Genomic DNA, 19,085 nt, shown 5'->3' with positions numbered 1-19,085 from the left:
ATTATTGCACACTGTAGCAACAGAAAATGAAAACTAGCGCTTCTTGTCGGACAAATTCAGGTATGTCCCTCCCCGTTCGCTTCCATTGGGTTCCTACTAGTGAATACGACTCTGGTGTGTACAACTCATGTCAGCAGTCTTTCATTTCTCTCAAGTACTTCATTGATTGATATGTCATTGATTGGACTGAGTACGAGTATAATCCATTCTCTGATCTCTATAAAATAACGGGGGGAAAAACTAAAGACACTGTGGCCCTCAAGGACCGGAGTTCAGCACCCCTGCTCCAAAGCCAGATATCTATATTACTGTAATGATCTCTTTTCTACCTTCAGCAATTGATTCGGGAATCAGTAAGCCAGCTTTACAACGTTTGAACTTCCTATTTTCAAGGGGGAATAAAAAAAGAAAAACAAAGATCCTCCAAACAAACAAGATCCTATCTTTTCTTTACATTACAGGAACATTCATCTCAACTTGATATTTTGCTCTATCATGTCTGTTTTATTCCCTCTGGAAAACCTAAGGTGCAAACTTTTCACTAGTATCCAATGTATACATCCATGGATCATAGGGCTGAATGAAACTAAGGGAGTCAAGTGGCTCCTCAGTTTCAATAGGCATGACGATGCCTCTGATTATGAGGGACACAACAAGAACATCCCTGCGCCCGTTGCTGAGGACCGAGGGGAGTGAACCAGACATCTATGAACTAGTCTGGGTGCCAGTCTGTTTCTGCTTTGTGTCAAACATGATAATGAAAAAAGTAGGAACCAACTGGCAACCAGGCGATGTCAGAGTGATCAGGGGAGGAAATAGTATGTATTCAATACACCTGGTGTACACTGTGCATTTCCCTTGGTTGCTGAAAGACACATCAAATGTCCTTCTCACCTCTCCTCCCTTTCGGCCTACTCTCCCCTTGTCACAGTTCTTCATCCCTCTCTTCCTGAAAGGATTGGATAGGTATCAGGGTTGGAGTCAGTTCCATTTCAATTCAGGAAGTAAACTGACCCAAACCCTGGTAGTTATAAGATGGCAGAAATGCTACGAAAGGAGCTACTTCCATGTTGTTTATACTTATCCAATCATTTCTGGTTTATATGAAGTGCCTATAGGGTTAGGGGGTTGTTTGTGGACAGGACCTCTCTCTCTCTCTCCTCCTTTTCTCTCTCTACCTCTCCCAGACACCTTCCTCCCCTAAGTGCGCACTCACACACTATCAACTCTCCTCCTGCCCCTCTCCCTCCCTCGGCCCTCCCACACCTTCATTCCCCCCCCGCCTGACAGAAGTAGGAGAGCAGCGTGTCGAGGTCTCGCCGGTCGGCCGCCGCGTATAGCGAGCTCTCTCCCATCATGCTTAAGGCCATGCGCAGGGTGGACCAGATGTTGTCGGACATCATGGTGGCTGCGGTGCTCCCCGGGCCCCGGCTGGCACTGACCTTCTCGCCCTCCCCCGACGCCTGACGCTGCAGGGACAGGGCTTCCAGGAAGTGCTCCACGGCCTCTCTGTAAACCAGGAAGAGAATAGGAGTCAAATTGAAATTGTCATTGTGGTGCATTCAATAGATTTTTATTAAGGCAAAAATAATTATATTGTGAACAAAGTCAATACATTATATAAAGTCCATTTCTACTCCTGGTATGACCTGAATCTACAACTTAACTTTGACAAACATAAGAAAGTACAGTGTTTTAAGTGGTTTTGATCAAATATTTTAAAAATAAACATAGTGTGAAATTTTTTGGGACAAAGCGGTGCATCTCTGGCCACAAAAGGCTCTTCATCTCACCTGTGGGCTCCTAGGTTGACGCAGCTGATTCCCAGGTTGTACCGACTGCGGATGAAGCCTGGCTGCAGTTCAAGCGCCCTCCTATAGGCGGCAACAGCCTCCTCTGAGCGGCTTCCATTGGCAAGCGTGGCGCCCAGTTTATTCCACAGCAAATAGTCCTGAGAGAGAGGGAGACAGACAGAGAGATCATGAGCTCCTGAATTAGTGTTGGATACATTTGGAGTTTTTCCACATAGACTTATACAGAAAACTACCCTCTGCATTACCTAAACATCAAATAGAAAAATTCTAACTTACAACCTTGATTTTGGACAAAATGACTTACTGCCATGAATTATCCAGCAAACTTTCTAGCAAACCAACAATCAGCATAAGAAGCTCCGGAGAAACCTGAAAACACCACCCAACCTGCAACTGAGCGAGTAGATGTTCAGTCTGAAGCTACTTCTAAAGCCAAGAAGTAAAATACATTATAGTAATCTATATCTTACTATACAGACTCAGGACAGATGTCCCGGCTGCAACGGCATTTGCACACTGTGGTGTGAAGTGAAAGGTGTGAAAGCCAACAATGACAGCAGACCATCACAGCTTCCCCCACCCCTGTGCAGAGGCAATCACAAAACAGTACCCCCCGGGAAATTAAACATGAGAATGCACGGAAACAGTACAAACAGAAGCTCCTTAAGGACAATCCAGAGACACTATTTGCTGACTCTTACAAACTGGGGATCATACACTTATTTTTCCTCACATACATGGCACAGTTATTCTTCTGTTAAGAAAGAGGGTACGAGCAAAGGGTGGAAACTAAGAATAATGGACAATGAAGACCCTGACACTGACAAAGGTTATGTCAACCTGTACAGATCTGGAACAGTATTGGTGCACTATTGTTGCAGGGCAGCCTCAAACCGTTTTCAGCAGGACTTCTACAAGATCAAAGAGAGAGCACAGCTTAAGAAGCTCATCCTTGGACCACGCCCCCACCCCATAGGCGAGCAGCCCCAATAGGAGTGTCCCCTCCCCTAGACCTGAGAAAACCCAGGTCCCACAAATGCACTGCTCCTACATTGATCTGAGGGAGAAATGGACCAAGCTGGAGATAAAGCTGGCGCAGCTCAAGGAGCTGTTCAGAACACTTGAGACAGCAAAGACCCAGACAACAATACCCCCTCAACAAGACCCAGAAGGAGGAGAGAGACAACTGTCTGGATGAGGGAGACCAGTCTACCTCAGACCCACAGCACAGAAGGTAAAGACAAGAGTGAGAAAGAGAGAGTACATCAGTTAATTGAAACAAAAGGTGAGCTGAGTAAAGTTGTTCAAGAGGGGGTAGTTGGTGTCTGTGAAAAAGGAAGGGCAATCACAGAAGCAGAAGGGGGTAACTGCTACATGTGACATGGGATGGGTAGTTTCAGAGAGAAAAAGAGTTTGAATAGGGAAAGAAAGTTAAAAAGGGGGGGTGTGGTTAGACATACTGTTTGAAGAGGAGGAAAGTAATAGACCCTTTTGGAATACCTAAAAATGCATTCCCCGGTCTCCTTCCTTTAAGTATATGACAGTCTATGATTAAAACAATGAGGTATGGTCCACAGATCTAATTGAATCTGAACAACCCTTTAACTGGAACAGAATATGAAACAGAATAATATACTGTATATATATATGAACTTTTGTTACTTTCTTTGCGTTCAGGCCCACAGGGAAAGGGTGGTACGGAGGGGTCTCTTGTCGTCTTAGGGAGAGCTTGCAGAGATTTATCAGGAATGTAAGGGGTGACTCGGGATGGATAGGTGGGAGGGGGACTGATAGACAACTTCGGTTGCTGGATGGGAAGGGGTTGGAAACATGGTTTCCCGGGTGGGGAGGGTGGATGGGGACCGGGTTGGGGTTATCTATGTATGCATTTCTTTTATCGTTTTTGTACCCGTGACCCACCGTCTGAAAATTTAAAAAAAGGTTGATCACAATATTTTTTTACAATGAGATGGACCCAATTGCTTTCAGGTAACCATTTAGCATACAGATCAGAAATGACTTCAAGGAAGCAAGCAAGGAAGGATGCATTCGGACACGTTTGAATTGATCAACTTTATGCTGTTTAAATAAAATTAAGCTAATTATAATCAAGTGTGTTTATTCTCCAAACACACATGAACCACAGATTGTGGATAACCTACTAGTGTACCTGTGGTGTGACAGAGAGGGCCGCGGTGAAGTGGATAACCTGCTAGCGTACCTGTGGTGTGACAGAGAGGGCCGCGGTGAAGTGGATAACCTACTAGTGTACCTGTGGTGTGACAGAGAGGGCTGCTGTGAAGTGGATAACCTACTAGTGTACCTGTGGTGTGACAGAGAGGGCCGCGGTGAAGTGGATAACCTACTAGTGTACCTGTGGTGTGACAGAGAGAGCCGCGGTGAAGTGGATAACCTGCTAGTGTACCTGTGGTGTGACAGAGAGGGCCGCGATGAAGTGGATAACCTACTAGTGTACCTGTGGTGTGACAGAGAGGGCTGCTGTGAAGTGGATAACCTACTAGTGTACCTGTGGTGTGACAGAGAGGGCCGCGGTGAAGTGGATAGCCTACTAGTGTACCTGTGGTGTGACAGGGAGGGCTGCTGTGAAGTGGATAACCTGCTAGTGTACCTGTGGTGTGACAGAGAGGGCTGCTGTGAAGTGGATAACCTGCTAGCGTACCTGTGGTGTGACAGAGAGGGCCGCGGTGAAGTGGATAACCTACTAGTGTACCTGTGGTGTGACAGAGAGGGCTGCTGTGAAGTGGATAACCTACTAGCGTACCTGTGGTGTGACAGAGAGGGCTGCTGTGAAGTGGATAACCTACTAGCGTACCTGTGGTGTGACAGAGAGGGCCGCAGTGAAGTGGATAACCTGCTAGTGTACCTGTGGTGTGACAGAGAGGGCTGCTGTGAAGTGGATAACCTGCTAGCGTACCTGTGGTGTGACAGAGAGGGCCGCGGTGAAGTGGATAACCTACTAGTGTACCTGTGGTGTGACAGGAAGGGCTGCTGTGAAGTGGATAACCTACTAGCGTACCTGTGGTGTGACAGAGAGTGCCGCGGTGAAGTGGATAACCTGCTAGCGTACCTGTGGTGTGACAGAGAGTGCCGCGGTGAAGTGGATAACCTGCTAGCGTACCTGTGGTGTGACGGAGAGGGCTGCGGTGAAACAGTCCACGGCCTTGTCATACTCCCCGCTCAGATTGAAGAGGACTCCCAGGCCACACTGTAGCTGGGGGTCGACGCGGGCGGGGTCAGAGTTCGCCGCACTGAGGAACAGGGACTGCACCTCGGTAAACAAAGATCTGAGAGTGGGGGAGGAAGGAGGGAGGCACAGAGATAGGAAAAAAGGAGGAGGGAGATGATTTAACAATTGTGATATTTTAAGCCAACAGGTAGAATCCATGTTTCGGAACATAAACATGAGAAAATACAGAAGAATGTCCTGTATTTCATTTTGTGTTATATTGATTAGCAGTTATAAGTATATTCTGAATATACACGCACACCACATTCGTAGACAATGAAATAGGTCCACTCACTCCGGAAGCAGTGAGCCAAATCTCTCCCGCTCTCTGGTCCCTCCATCCTTCTCACGCTCCCGTTCACTCTGCTCCAGGACTGGCCGGTACGCCGGGTTGTGCCTCAGCCAATCGCGAAGGGTCTCACAGGCCTGCCTGTGCAGCGATTCGTTGGTGAAACTGACGGCCAGTGCCATCAGAGCGGTCAGGTTGTCCTTCTTCAACTCTATGCATCTAACGGCGAGAGAAAAGGAGAGAGCAAGAGACAGAGAGAAAAAAAAGAGAGAGCAAGGTGAGAGAACCCGAGAAAATGTTGCGTCAGCCAACACTGAGGCAACAAGTCGTCACAGGCATCATGTAACTTCGAGGACTTCCTATTTCGCACCCAAGTTCCTGCTTATCACAGCATCTTTGTATTCGAGCCACACATAAAACATGTATTCATAAATCAAATAAGTACACACTTCATGACATACTCCTAATGTCACATAGGAGCTGCGTCCCAAAAGGCACCCTTATTCTCTATATCAGGGTTGTCAAACATGCAAGCCAATTCAATGTGGCTCAAGGGTGGTTTAACAAAAAATAACAAAATAATAATAATTATATATCCCTGTATATATATATACACGCATACATACACACACACAGTACCAGTCAAAATTTTGGACACACCTACTCATTCAAGGGTTTTTCTTTATTTTTACTATTTTCTACATTGTAGAATAATAGTGAAGACATCAAAACTATGAAATAAGACATATGGAATCATTTAGTAACCCAAAAAGTTTTAAACAAATCAAAATATATATTATATTTGAGATTCTTCAAAGTAGCCACCCTTTGCCTTGATGACAGCTTTGCGAACACACAAACACACACACAGTTGAAGTCGGAAGTTTACATACACTTAGGTTGGAGTCATTAAAACTCGTTTTTCAACCACTCCACAAATTTCTTGTTAACAAACTATAGTTTTGGCATCTACTTTGTGCATGACACAAGTAATTTTCCCAACAATTATTTACAGACAGATCAATTATCTTATAATTCACTGTATCACAATTCCAGTGGGTCAGAAGTTTACATTCACTAAGATGACTGTGCCTTCAAACAGCTTGAAAAATTCCAGAAAATGATGTCATGGCGTTAGAAGCTTCTGATAGGCTAATTGACATCATTCGAGTCAATTGGAGGTGTATCTGTGGATGTATTTCAAGGCCTACCTTCAAACTCTGTGCCTCTTTGCTTGACATCATGCGAAAATCAAAAGAAAGCAGCCAAGATCTCAGATTTTTTTTTTTTAGACCTCCACAAGTCTGTTTCATCCTTGGGAGCAATTTCCAAACGCCTGAAGGTACCACGTTCATCTGTACAAACAATAGTAGGCAAGTATAAACACCATGGGACCACGCAGCCGTCATACCGCTCAGGAAGGAGACGTGTTCTGTCTCCTAGAGATGAACGTACTTTGGTGCAAAAAGTGCAAATCAATCCCAGTACAACAGCAAAGGACCTTGTGAAGATGCTAGAGGAAACAGGTACAAAAGTATCTATATCCACAGTAAAACGAGTCCTATATCGACATAACCTGAATGGCCGCTCAGCAAGGAAGAAGCCACTGCTCCAAAACTGCCATAAAAAAGCCAGACTACAGTTTGCAAATGCACATGGGGACAAAGATCGTACTTTTTGGAGAAATGTCCTCTGGTCTGATGAATCAAAAATAGAACTATTTGGCCATAATGACCATCGTTATGTTTGGAGGAAAAAGGGGGAGGTTTGCAAGCCGAAGAACACCATCCCAACCGTAAAGCACCGGGGTGGCAGCGTCATGTTGTGGGGGTGCTTTACTGCAGGAAGGACTGGTGCACTTCACAAAATAGATGGCATCATGAGGGAGGAAAATTATGTGGATATAATATTGAAGCAGCATCTCAAGACATCAGTCAGGAAGTTAAAGCTTGGTCGCAAATGGGTCTTCCAAATGGACAATGACCCAAAGCATACTTCCAAAGTTGTGGCAAAATGGCTTAAGGACAACAATGTCAAGGTATTAGAGTGGCCATAACAAAGCCCTGACCTCAGTCAAATAGACAATTTGTGGGTAGGACTGAAAAAGCGTGTGCGAGCAAGGAGGCCTACAAACCTGACTCAATTACACCAGCTCTGTCAGGAGGAATGGGCCAAAATTCATCCAACTTATTGTGGGAAGCTTGTGGAAGGCTACCTGAAACGTTTAACCCAAGTTAAACAATTTAAAGGCAATGCTACAAAATACTAATTGAGTGTATGTAAACTTCTGACCCACTGGGAATGTGATGAAAGAAATAAAAGCTGACTAAATAATTCTCTCTACTATTATTCTGACATTTCACATTCTTAAAATAAACCTAAGACAGACCTAAGACCTTAACTAGGATTAAATGTCAGGAATTGTGAAAAACTGAGTTTAAATGTATTTGGCTAAGGTGTATGTAAACTTCCGACTTCAACTGCACATATACTTTAAAATGACTCAAACCAAATCGAAATGGTGTAGAAATTATACAGAACAAAATAAAAATGCAACATGTAAAGTGTTGGTCCCATGTTTCATTTTATACTTTAACTTTTGATACTGAAGTACATTTTAGCAATTTCATTGATACTTGAGTATATTTCAAACCAAATACTTTTACTCAAGTAGAATTTTACTGGGTGACTCACTTTTACTTGTAATTTTCTATTATGGTATCTTTACTTTTACTCAAGTATGACAATTGGGTACTTTTTCCACTACTGATCATTACACAGGTGCATGTTGTGCTGGGGACAATAAAAGGCCACTCTAAAATGTGCAGTTTTGTCACACAACACCACACATGTCTCAAGTTTTGAGGGAGCATGCAATTTGCATACTGACAGCAGGAATGTCCACCAGAGCTTTTGCCAGAGAATTGAATGTTCATTTCTCAACCATGAGCTGCCTCCAATGTTGTTTTATAGAATTTGGCAGTATGTCCAACCTGCCTCACAACCGCAGCTCATGTGTAACCAATCCCAGCCCAGGACCTCCACATCCGGCTTCTTCACCTGTGGGATTTCTGAGACCAAACTGATGAAACTGAGTATTTTTATCTGTAATAAAGCCCTTTTGTGGGTAAAACTAGTTCTGATTGGCAGGGCCTGGCTCCCAAGTGGGTGGGCCTATGCCCTCCTAGGCCCACACCCCTGCACAGTTATGTGAAATCCATAGATTGGGGCCTAATGGATTTTTTTCAATTGACTGATTTCCTTATATGAACTGTAACTCAGTAAAACTGTTGAAATTGTTGCATGTTGCGTTTATATATTTGTTCAGTATATAATGGACCTACATTCATACAGTTTCCTCACTCTGTCCAGCTTGCTAACAATCACCGAAACAAAAGCTAGAATCAGGGAGCATAAAAAAACTCAAAACGATGAACAGAGGAAATATTTTTGCACATTTTGACAGCAAGGAAATAACACATTTTCAGTGTGGCCCTCCGAACCTTGTTGAAGACAGAATGCGGGTCAACATGAGTTTGACACCCCTGCTCTATATAGTGCACTACTTTTGGCCAAAGCCCTATGGGTGCCCTATATAGGGAATAGGGTGCCACTTGGGACACACTAGGGACTTCTCTCCAGTTAGTGAGGCTGCTATTCAAACTCTTTACCTGCGGAGGGCACTGATGGCTGCAAACTCTTGTTCATTCTCTGCCTGACAGGTTCCCAGATATTGCCATGCCTAAAAAAAAGAAGCAGGAAAAAAGTGTGAGAGTGCTTAGTTCTCTTTACCCACATAATGCTAACAGGGTAGGAAAGAACCCCCTTAGTCGCCAGCGCTTGTTAGCCAGAAATAATTTCACCTTGAGATATTATTATATCAGAGTTATTAATTACTGAGTGTCTCACCAGCTGGTTGTCTGGTTCTCTCTGTACGGCGCTCTCAAACAGACGCACGGCCCCAGGGATGTCCCCTGCCTCCATCCTCCTCACCCCCTCAGCAAGGGGGTCCTGGTGGGATAGGTATGGGTTGTCCTCCTCAAACTGGTACCCCTGGAGGGGGTGAGAGAGCGAGGGAGGGAAAGAGAAAGGGAGGAAAAAATAGAGAGAGAGAGTTAAATCATGAACAGCAACTTAGCAAACAAGACAAGGCAGATTTCCTTTAGCCTGGACAGGTAGGAATGCTGAACATATTCATTGTGATCTAGAAGGCTAAACTTATCCTTAACTAAAAACAAACCCTTATTTTAACCAGGTAAGGTGACTGAGAACACATTCTCATTTACAGCAACAACCTGGGGAAGAGTTAGAGGGGAGAGGAGGGGGATGAATGAGCCAGTTGGAAGCTGGGGTTGATTAGGTGGCCATGGACACCGGGGTTAACATCCCTACTCATTTTTTAAATTCTTTTTTTTTACCCCTTTTTCTCACCAATTTCGTGGTATCCAATTGGTAGTTACAGTCTTGTCTCATCGCTGCAACTCCTGTACGGACTCTGGAGAGCTGAAGGTCGAGAGCCGTGCGTCCTCCGAAACACAACCCAACCAAGCCGAACTGCTTCTTAACACAATACCCACTTAACCTGGAAGCCAGCCGCACCAATGTGTCAGAGGAAACACTGTACACATGGCGAACGTGTCAGCGTGCACTGCGCCCAGCCCACCACAGGAGTTGCTAGTGCGCGATGGGACAAGGACATCCCTGCTGGCCAAACCCTCCCCCAACCCGTACGACGCTGTGCCAATTGTGCGTCGCCCCATGGGTCTCTCGGTCGTGGCCGGCTGCGACAGAGCCTGGACTCAAACCCAGAATCTCTAGTGGCACAGCTAGCACTGCGATGCAGTGCCTTAGACCACTGTGCCACTCTGGAGGCCAACATCCTTACTCTTATGATAAGTGCCATGGGATCTTTAGTGACCACAGAGTCAGAACACCTGTTTAACGTCCCATCCAAAAGACCGCACCATACACTGAGTAATGTCCCCAATCACTGCCCTGGGGCATTGGGATATATTTTTTTTTAGACCAGAGTACAGAGTGCCTCCTACTGGCCCTCCAACACCACGTCCACAGGTGGATAGGAAGCTATGTCAAGTACCTTGTCGTAGGAGCTGCTGAGCATCTGGTCAAAATCGGAGAGCCAGGGGTGACTTTCTGCATCTCTCTTGGCCATCTCCTCCCACTCCTGCTGCAGCTTCTCCCAGAAGTCCACGTCGCTCTGATACAGAGGAACAATCACAATGTCAAAGTCAGGGGTCAAATGATGGGGGTGCTGGGCATCATCATCATACCAGTTGCTGTGGGAATCCCCCTAATGTTAACATTGGCATCCAATAAAAATAGTGGTTTGGACCAAAGGGCCAATGTGAACTTTGATAAAGGTTCTATATACACAGTGTACTTTAAGCCAATGATACATGGTAATTACCTGATGTGTGAAGTGAAAATGTGCAATGGCATTATTAGTACATGTAAAGAGCTTAATATATACTGAACAAAAATATAAACGCAACATGTAGTGTTGGTCCCATGTTTCATGATGCTGAAATAAAAGATCCCAGAAACGTTCCATACGCACAAAAGGCTTATTTCTTTCAAACGTTGTGCAAAAATGTGTTTACATCCCTGTTAGTGAGCATGTCTCCCTCCTTTGCCAAGAAAATCCATCCACCTGACAGGTGTGGCTTATCAAGATGCTGATTAAACAGCATGATCATTACACAGGTGCACCTTGTGCTGGGGACAATAAAAGGCCACTAAAATGTGCAGTTGTGTCACACAATACAACAGATGTCTCAAGTTGAGGGAGCGTGCAATTTGCATGCTGACTGCAGGAATGTCCACCAGAGCTGTTGCCAGATAATTGAATGTTCATTTCTCTACCATAAGCCTTCTCTAACGTAATTTTAGAGAATTTAGCAGTGCGTCCAACCGGCCTCACAACCGCTGACCACGTGTACCCACGCCAGACTAGGACCTCCACATTCGGCTTCTCCACCTGCGGGATCGTCTGAGGGGGTGCTTTGGAGTATTTCTGTTTGTAATAGAAGCCCTTTTGTGGGGAAAAACACATTTTTATTGGCTGGGTCTGGCTCCTAAGAGGGTGGGCCTATGCCCTCCCAGGCCCACCCATAGCTGCACCCTTGCCCAGTTATGTGAATGTTAGGCCATAGGCTGGAATTATTCTTGATAGATACAATTTGGAAGATGTTTAAAAATACTTATGGTCATTATTCTGTTATCTTACCTATTGTATCGTATCTCTCTTACCTCCACAGCAGCTTTAGCTTGCTGGAAATCTGGACCTGCTGTGGCGAACTCATCTACCCATGATTCCGCTGACTCCACTGAGACCTGAACAGGAAGGAAGAGGTAGCAATGGCAGATGTGGACACCAAGTTGTCCATAACTCTATAACAACACTTAAAGTGGGATGTTGAGGTTGTGACAGTAAAGGAGAAGCAGAACAAGATGGCGAAGAGGGGTGAAAGAGGAAGACAAGATAAAGGAATGGAAAGCAAAACAAATCAGAGAACCACACCCATTCTCCCACTCCCTTTCTCCCCTACAATCTATACACCTCTAGTGCAGGTCGTCTTTACTACTTTTCTAAAAGTAATTGCTATAATCTAAATGCAAGTTTAAAATCAGCAAAAACAGTGCATCGTCCTTGGGTTTATACAAAGTGCTAAGAAACTACGGGAAAACCTACATGGGGCACAACATTCTGCCACTAAAAACAGCCATCAAACTACAGTAAAAAAGGGCTGATGAAAAATATAATCAGCTCAACACAACTTTCTTGACAGAAAGCCGGTGGCGGAGCCACTGGGCAGTGTTGCCGTGGCGTCAGGGGTCCTACCTGCCTGACGACAGAAGCCCATTGATGTGCCTGTTTAGCCTTAGCTTTGGCAAGCTTCTGATCCCACTCTTGGGTTGTCAAGGGTAAAGTCCCTCCCCCAGTCTCCTCCAGGAACTATGGCAACCAGGGAGCGGAGAACGGGGGGAGGCATGATTGTTTTGTCGCAGGTGTGAGGCGTTGGGGGTGGATTTTTGTTTTGGGAGGGGTGAGGACGGAGGAGTTTTCATTTGATACAAATGAATGGGGGTTGTTAATCGAAGGAGGGGAAAGCCAAGAGTTCACGGCAGGGTCAAAGGGGGAAAAGTAGATGTCACAGTTAATGAGAACTCCTATGACTACATACTCAATGGTAAACACCAGGGCTGGGGTCTAATTCAGGAAGTGACTTGGAATTCAATTCATGATGAAAACAATACAAAAATGCCTATTATTATTTTTCAATCCCCTACCTGAATTGAAAAATGATTTGCCCCAACCCTGTCAACATACGACTTCACTTCACAAGGGGAACTGGAAGTCTGATTCAAGACGGGAACAGCTATGATCATTTTCATTGGCAGAAGTCGGCATATAGAAATCGCATGTATAGAAAGGACAATGCGCTCTTTTCCACAATAAATTATTTCTACATATACCTTTTCCAAATTATACATTGTACAGCTTAGTGCAAGGCTCACATACAGAAAAGTTCATGGCCATAACTTGGTTATGTAGTTAGTAACAGTTGCAGGGGTCTGCACCAAATACTGGGACGTGAGGGGGGTCATGAGGCACAAAATGAGGAAGTTTGAGCCAAGATGGCTCCCTGTAGGTTGACAGTTGCACCCTTCCCCTTGTGTCTTCAATGGAAGTTGGCTCCTACCTGGTTGAGGTTGGAGGCCCAGTTCTGAGCCTCCTTGGCCTGAGCTCTATCTGTGTGCTGTTTGCCTGCTCTGTCCTCCACTGTGACACTGCCCTCGCCAATCTGCCTAATGAACCGCAGGAACTACAGTGCAACACAACAACAACAACATAACAATGACACAATAACCATTATGGCTATGGCTAATGGACCTAGACTGGTCATTAAATCAGTTTGTGCTTTAGCCAAATCCCAAATAATGACAGGGGAGTTGGATACCACACAAACAGTTCTGAAGACCAGGTTGTAAAGAGTCACTATGCTACTACGGTCCATCACTGCAAAATGCTTTCCCATGGAACATTTTGATGTCTAATTGACTACAAAGAAGTGTGTCTCACTAAACACTTCAAAAGAAACGGCTACAACTACAATGATCCTGTTATTACAAAGCTACATTACTTCGATGGGCAAAGAATGGGGAAAGGGTATGGGGATAGATATGTAGAAAAGAAAAAAAAAGTATGAAACACACGCGACACGGAAACACACACACCTCAGTGTTCTGTAACTTGGGGTCATTGACCTTTGCGACCAGCTCATTGGCTGTTTGCTTCAGTTCGTCTCCTGGTAGGTACTCTTTCGTCCTATTGGATTAACAAACATTAACATCAAAGGGTTAATTTAAACAGCTAACTGAGTCTCAAACAGTGATCATTTTAAAGAACAAGTGGGTTAAAGAGACAATGTACATTTTACATAATCACACTGTATCCTTGTAAATATATTGTACTTAAAATGCATTGTATCTTTTCACAATACACATCCAACAAGGATGGAATCAAAAGACGCTTTTGAATACCTAATTAAATGACTGCTACTTATTGGGTCAACGCATTACATACACAAACTAAAAGACTGTGTGCGGGATTAACTGGTTTTCATTTTTTTTCTTGGCTTAGAGCTGTTATGGCCAAAGCCCTTATAAAGTGAACGCAATAACACAGAGTTCTGAGAGGACGACATCAAAGATTTTAAGACACACTTAGTGGCTCAACATCACAATGGCACCATCTTCTCTGGAACGTTCTCAAGGTTTCTCAGAAGTTCACTGTATCCATCTACGTGTCCCTTGCTCTCCTCTTTTTCTCTGTCTCTCCATTATTACCATTCTTGCTCCCTCTCTCCCAGGTCTCCGAGCCATAGCTTCTCCTCTGACTGTTCCAGATACTCCTCTGCCCAACGCCCGGGATCTGAGAGCGAGAGAGAAGAAAGAGAAGAGAAAGAGGGGAGAAAGGGAAAGAGAGTAAGATACCAATTATTTCTCTACCTGCTAGAAATAGTGGCCACAAAGTACATTCAAACAAATGGTTGGCAATTGTGCCTACCATTGACATTCAAAATTTTTTACCTGTGCCATCGGTGATGAACTCTCTGGTCCAATCAGCGTCAGCCGGGTCTCCAAGTCCCGCCTGCCCTGAAGAGGCGGTGGCGGCATCTGCTCCCGACAGAAACTCAGACGTCCAATCACCAGACAGGGCCAACGCAGCCACACCCGGAGCTACGGACAGGACAGGAGGGAAAGGATGTTGTTTTCTTCACACATTGGCAAAAAAGTGTGTTTTTCAGTCCAAGTACTTGGATGGAAGGTACAGGAAAACGTAATAAAGGTGTCTTGAAGTGTCAACATATGTTCTAAAGCCTGTGGGGTAACAATATGGAAGTGCTGCCGGGCAGGCACACTGCATATCTATAATGGTGTTGCTTCTGCTGCGTTGGAGAGTATAATATGGTATTCTATTACTGCTGTGTGTGTACCTTTCTGTGGAGCCTGTCTGTAGCTCTGCTGATCGATCTGCTGCATTTCCTCCAGTAACTGGCCCATGTCAAAGCTGTGAGGGGGCCGTGGAGGCGCCTGCTGCATGAACTCATTCACCAACTGGACACACACACATGCAGAACAGGACATCAAACGCAAGCCTATTCAATGACGATTAACAAACCTCACATGAATGAAATGTGTTTTCATATTCCTTTTTTAGAATATGCAGACAAAGCACAACAGTTCGAATCAATAGGACTGGGAAAGTAATATGAGACTGACCTCTTCTTCTGTTGCAATTTCAATGGGTGTAGGGGGAATCTAGGAGAAAAAGAGGGATGAAAGTGATACTGTGAGATATATTTGTGAAAGCTATAGTACAACTAAGTTGTATGGTCCAAACAAACTATGATGTATGAACTCGTTCAAGTATGGGTAGATGGTTCCAGGGCTCTAAAGTGCGACAAAGTTTGTGTGCGAGACCAAGAGTTTTATTTTGGGAGCTCTACGCGACTAGGAAAGAAAGCTCCAAGATAATAGTTGTGGCAATAAGGCTTCGCTGTACTGTTGTTTCAGAGTGCCTAAGAGGAAAGAAAACGAGTGCAGATTCGATCATGTCATGGTTTCTCCGTTACTACAGCTTGTTCATAGTCCAACCGAGTCAAAAGATCTGACCCATATTACAGGCACAACATTTTTATCTTCCTGTAGCGAATCGCCGGGACCACATTTTACATTCATAAACCATGTTGTGGGCCGTTCAAAAACTACTCGCGTGTCGTTAACCATTTGTTTACACTTTGTTCATTCATGTTACCTCATTGGCTAGCTAGCTAACAAACCGGTAACTTTACCAATATCTCCAAATATTTGGGGGCACAGAAAGAAAGGAAAAGGCATAGCTTCTTCAGGAGATCAATGATCATAGAAATCACAGACCTGATGTTTTTAAAGAGAAAGGGTACAATTTTAAATGTAATGCATCTCAATATGAAAATAGTGCTTTTACACAATGTAGAAGCCTAATATTCTGCAAATGACTTGGTAATTTCAATTGAACTTTTATAATAAACAAATGTATTTTACAGTGTTACATATTACTTTATAGGGCACAACATGTGCTTAAAGTAGACAGAATTCATAAAGACTTAATCTCAATATTTTTTTCATGGTGCGCATAAATTTCATGTCATGCTCCTAAATGAAAAAAAAATTGGGAGCACCAATTTAAACTGGATGGGCCCCACCGTTGACCAGGGAAAATAGCTATCAATGCAACACGGCCAATAACAAACTAAGAATATAACAAACAGAACATGGATTACTTTACATATTCCATACGTTCTTTATTCTAATTTCTACCGGTGACTACTCACAGTTGGTGTTGACCTGTGCCTCCAAGCACCTCCCTCCTGGGTCATGTGACCCGTCAGCTTCATGAGGGGATTGGCTCCCCCGCACTCTCCCTCCACCAGCTCCCGCATCGCCATGGCAACACCGGGCAGCGGTGTATCCAATCAGACCACCTTAGAGCTGAAGAGAGGAATAAGTGAAATAAAACATTGACTTATCGATTAGACGATGGATGGAATTATTTGTACATTTCAAACATTTCAAATCTAATTAACTCAGTTTGATAATGTCACATTCAGGATCCTGCCTGGGTGCCAGACTCTTTCTGCATTCATTGAGGTGCCTAACAAGACAACAAATGTGAGCTATTAAGCAAAGATAGACCGGCACCAACACTATTCATGGTCCCATGCAAGACAGCTCAAGATAAACCATTTGAATACAAAGACGGTGTACCAGTACCAAGAAAAACATAAGAAAAAAATGTGGATGTCCGCTCACTGTTGGGAAGTCATTTACCTTCCTACTACAGCTAGGCTATCCTTTTCTCCAGCTCCTGTGCTGTGTTTGGGTGTGCGTCATCACTCTCTTTTCAACCTTTTACATCAATCAAAGCAACATGAGAGAGCTGTTTGAGAGATATGGAGATCTATTTGAGGATGAGAGGGCTAGCCAGGCCAAATTGAAATCTCATCCCAAGTGCCCAATGTCTCATAGTCCTCTCCTAATCTAACATGCTCTATCGGTTGCCTTTTAACACACACACACACACACCGAGGATACCAAGAATGGCTCCACAACAGGACTGAGTGAGAATAGCCTAGAGCTTCACTTTCCCTCTTCCGACTGGCTTTCAGTCTTTAACTCACTCTTTAAATACACACCTGGCCCTTTAAGTGAAAGAAAACATTCACGGGTGACAACCAACAGTCAAAGCAACTCCCTCTACTGCAAAGCTGTAGTAATATTCCCCAATCCACAGTCCTCTCCCCCACAACAGTGTGTCAATGCAATCAAATGTCGGAGAGAGAGACGAACCTGCTGTTCACATAGCTGACCTACTATCTAGGCCAACAACAGACGAGCACAGATAGTGGCTTACTCAACTTCACTAAACCTCTCAGACAAATACAATAATGACAATTTCTATAATGCAGTCAGCCCTGGAGCTGAGAAGTTAAGACATGCCCATTTCCACCATCTTACTACAATACAAAAAGTAACAGCACCACACACAACTGCAGGTAATCTTACCGAAAATAAGGGGAGACAACACTGTACCCTGTCCACAGGTGGTCCAGTAGCTATACTAGGGTTTAGATTTAAGGATTTCTTTCCGCTGACCCAAACAGATGCTGTACGATTAGGGCCCTGTTAAGAGGATTATAGACAGATATTAATAAACACTGTCTCACACACACACACTGTGCAATACCGTGGATAGAAGAGACAGTCTTAATGAATATGCATGGTCCCAAAATGAGTGAATGTGTCTGGGTTTAATTCAGTTACAGCATGCTGTAGCTATATTGGCTCTACAGAAAAATATAGGTTGCCTACTCAAGTTGAGACTGACAGCATGAAAATGTTATTTAGGTATGATGCTTTCTCAAGTTGAAAAGATAAGGTTAGTATTGCAATTCTTTTACCTGAAAACCTTCAGTTGAGAATTCAAAGAGCACCATAAAACTAACCATTGCCATCATATAGGCAGTAGGTACTATAGCTACTATATACTATACTAACTAGCTACTATACTGCAAACATCCTACTACACCATGTCAATAGTTCATGCACAGAAGTTAAGGGTGAGGCATGTCCTAGCCAAGTTTAGATGTATATGGTCACATTACATAAATGAATGTCCTCCCAACTAGCACTGTAACGTTAAACATTGACTTTACATAATATATGTACTGTATGCTAGCTAGCTAGCTAACGTATCTACAGTGTGTAGTGGCTGTAGCTAGCTAATTATGGTTAGTTAGAGAGCGTTGAGCTTGCAAAATACATTCAGTAAAAGATTGAAAGCTAACTAGCTACGTGGCTAGCTAGCTACCTGTTTGCCACAATGCATGTTGATGACCAAATGCTAGCAAGTTAGCTACAAAAAATGTGACAGACCATTATTCGATTGATAGCATAATGTTCTACTCACCAGCACCTACTACTACTACTGACTGTAGACCTTCCTACTATCCTCTTCTCCTAATTGTCTGCTTACAATATAATAAATAGCTGGCAATTCAAGCATCCAGCGAAGCTACTGAGTGTTAAAGTAAATCTTTACCCGTGTTTATTAACGCGTGTCTCTTTATTTACCTCTTGCTCTTTCCCCCATGACCCACAAAAAACCTACACAGACGCACAGCTAATCCTGCAAGTCGTATTCTCAAACAGCATCGACGTAGACCTTAAATGACAGACAATACGGAATGTGCGCAGAACGAGTTTATGCGTGTGTAAACGCTGCAAATCGATGTTGCCATTTATGCCTACGAATATTGTAACATTCTAAAAAAATTCGATTAAGTTGCAATCTTTGGCTACATTTGGTGAAACAATGTAACGAAAGGGGCGTAACATTGACCTTGATTGACAGTGGGTGAAGTACGCAAAGGGACAGCAAGGTTTGCGTATTTTATTGCGCAAGGTATGAATGAATTACAAAGTCCAACAAATTTGTTCTGCTTTGTGGCAACATAATTTTCCGTCTCAAACTCAAAACCTCTAATTCTCATGATCTCAGGAAAGGAACGAAAATATTATCTGGTTATTCCTGATATATGTAGGCTTTTACCAAGGAATTTATCTATTCTCTCAAACCATCCAAAAAGTGCTCAGAAGATGGTGAGTG

General features: G+C 43.8%; 1 protein-coding gene across 7 annotated transcripts; it reads right to left on the bottom strand.

Moving 5' to 3' along the window:
* Window positions 1-1,142: 1,142 nt before the first annotated feature.
* LOC139573917 (peroxisomal targeting signal 1 receptor-like) lies at window positions 1,143-18,679 on the bottom strand. 7 transcript variants are annotated; one of them, XM_071397905.1, is made up of 18 exons: window positions 18,387-18,593; window positions 17,483-17,599; window positions 16,252-16,408; window positions 15,158-15,196; window positions 14,872-14,992; window positions 14,465-14,614; window positions 14,222-14,306; window positions 13,610-13,700; window positions 13,075-13,197; window positions 12,213-12,326; window positions 11,621-11,704; window positions 10,449-10,568; window positions 9,260-9,403; window positions 9,022-9,092; window positions 5,357-5,569; window positions 4,954-5,119; window positions 1,794-1,951; window positions 1,143-1,509 (listed from the first exon to the last, which is right to left on the bottom strand). In XM_071397905.1, the coding sequence occupies exons 3-18, from the start codon at window positions 16,363-16,365 to the stop codon at window positions 1,269-1,271; spliced, it is 2,034 nt and encodes a 677-aa protein (XP_071254006.1). In that variant the 5' UTR covers window positions 16,366-16,408; window positions 17,483-17,599; window positions 18,387-18,593; the 3' UTR covers window positions 1,143-1,268. The 7 variants fall into 7 exon arrangements, with proteins under 7 accessions (XP_071254006.1, XP_071254002.1, XP_071254000.1 ...); XM_071397901.1 differs by lacking the exon at window positions 12,213-12,326 and having other exon boundaries at window positions 18,551-18,679; XM_071397899.1 differs by lacking the exon at window positions 12,213-12,326 and having other exon boundaries at window positions 18,519-18,629.
* Between the last annotated feature and the right edge of the window lie 406 nt (window positions 18,680-19,085).

This window comes from Salvelinus alpinus, chromosome 4, assembly GCF_045679555.1.
Source record: "Salvelinus alpinus chromosome 4, SLU_Salpinus.1, whole genome shotgun sequence".
NCBI lineage: Eukaryota > Metazoa > Chordata > Actinopteri > Salmoniformes > Salmonidae > Salvelinus > Salvelinus alpinus.
This window is presented reverse-complemented; position numbering and strand designations above follow the sequence as displayed.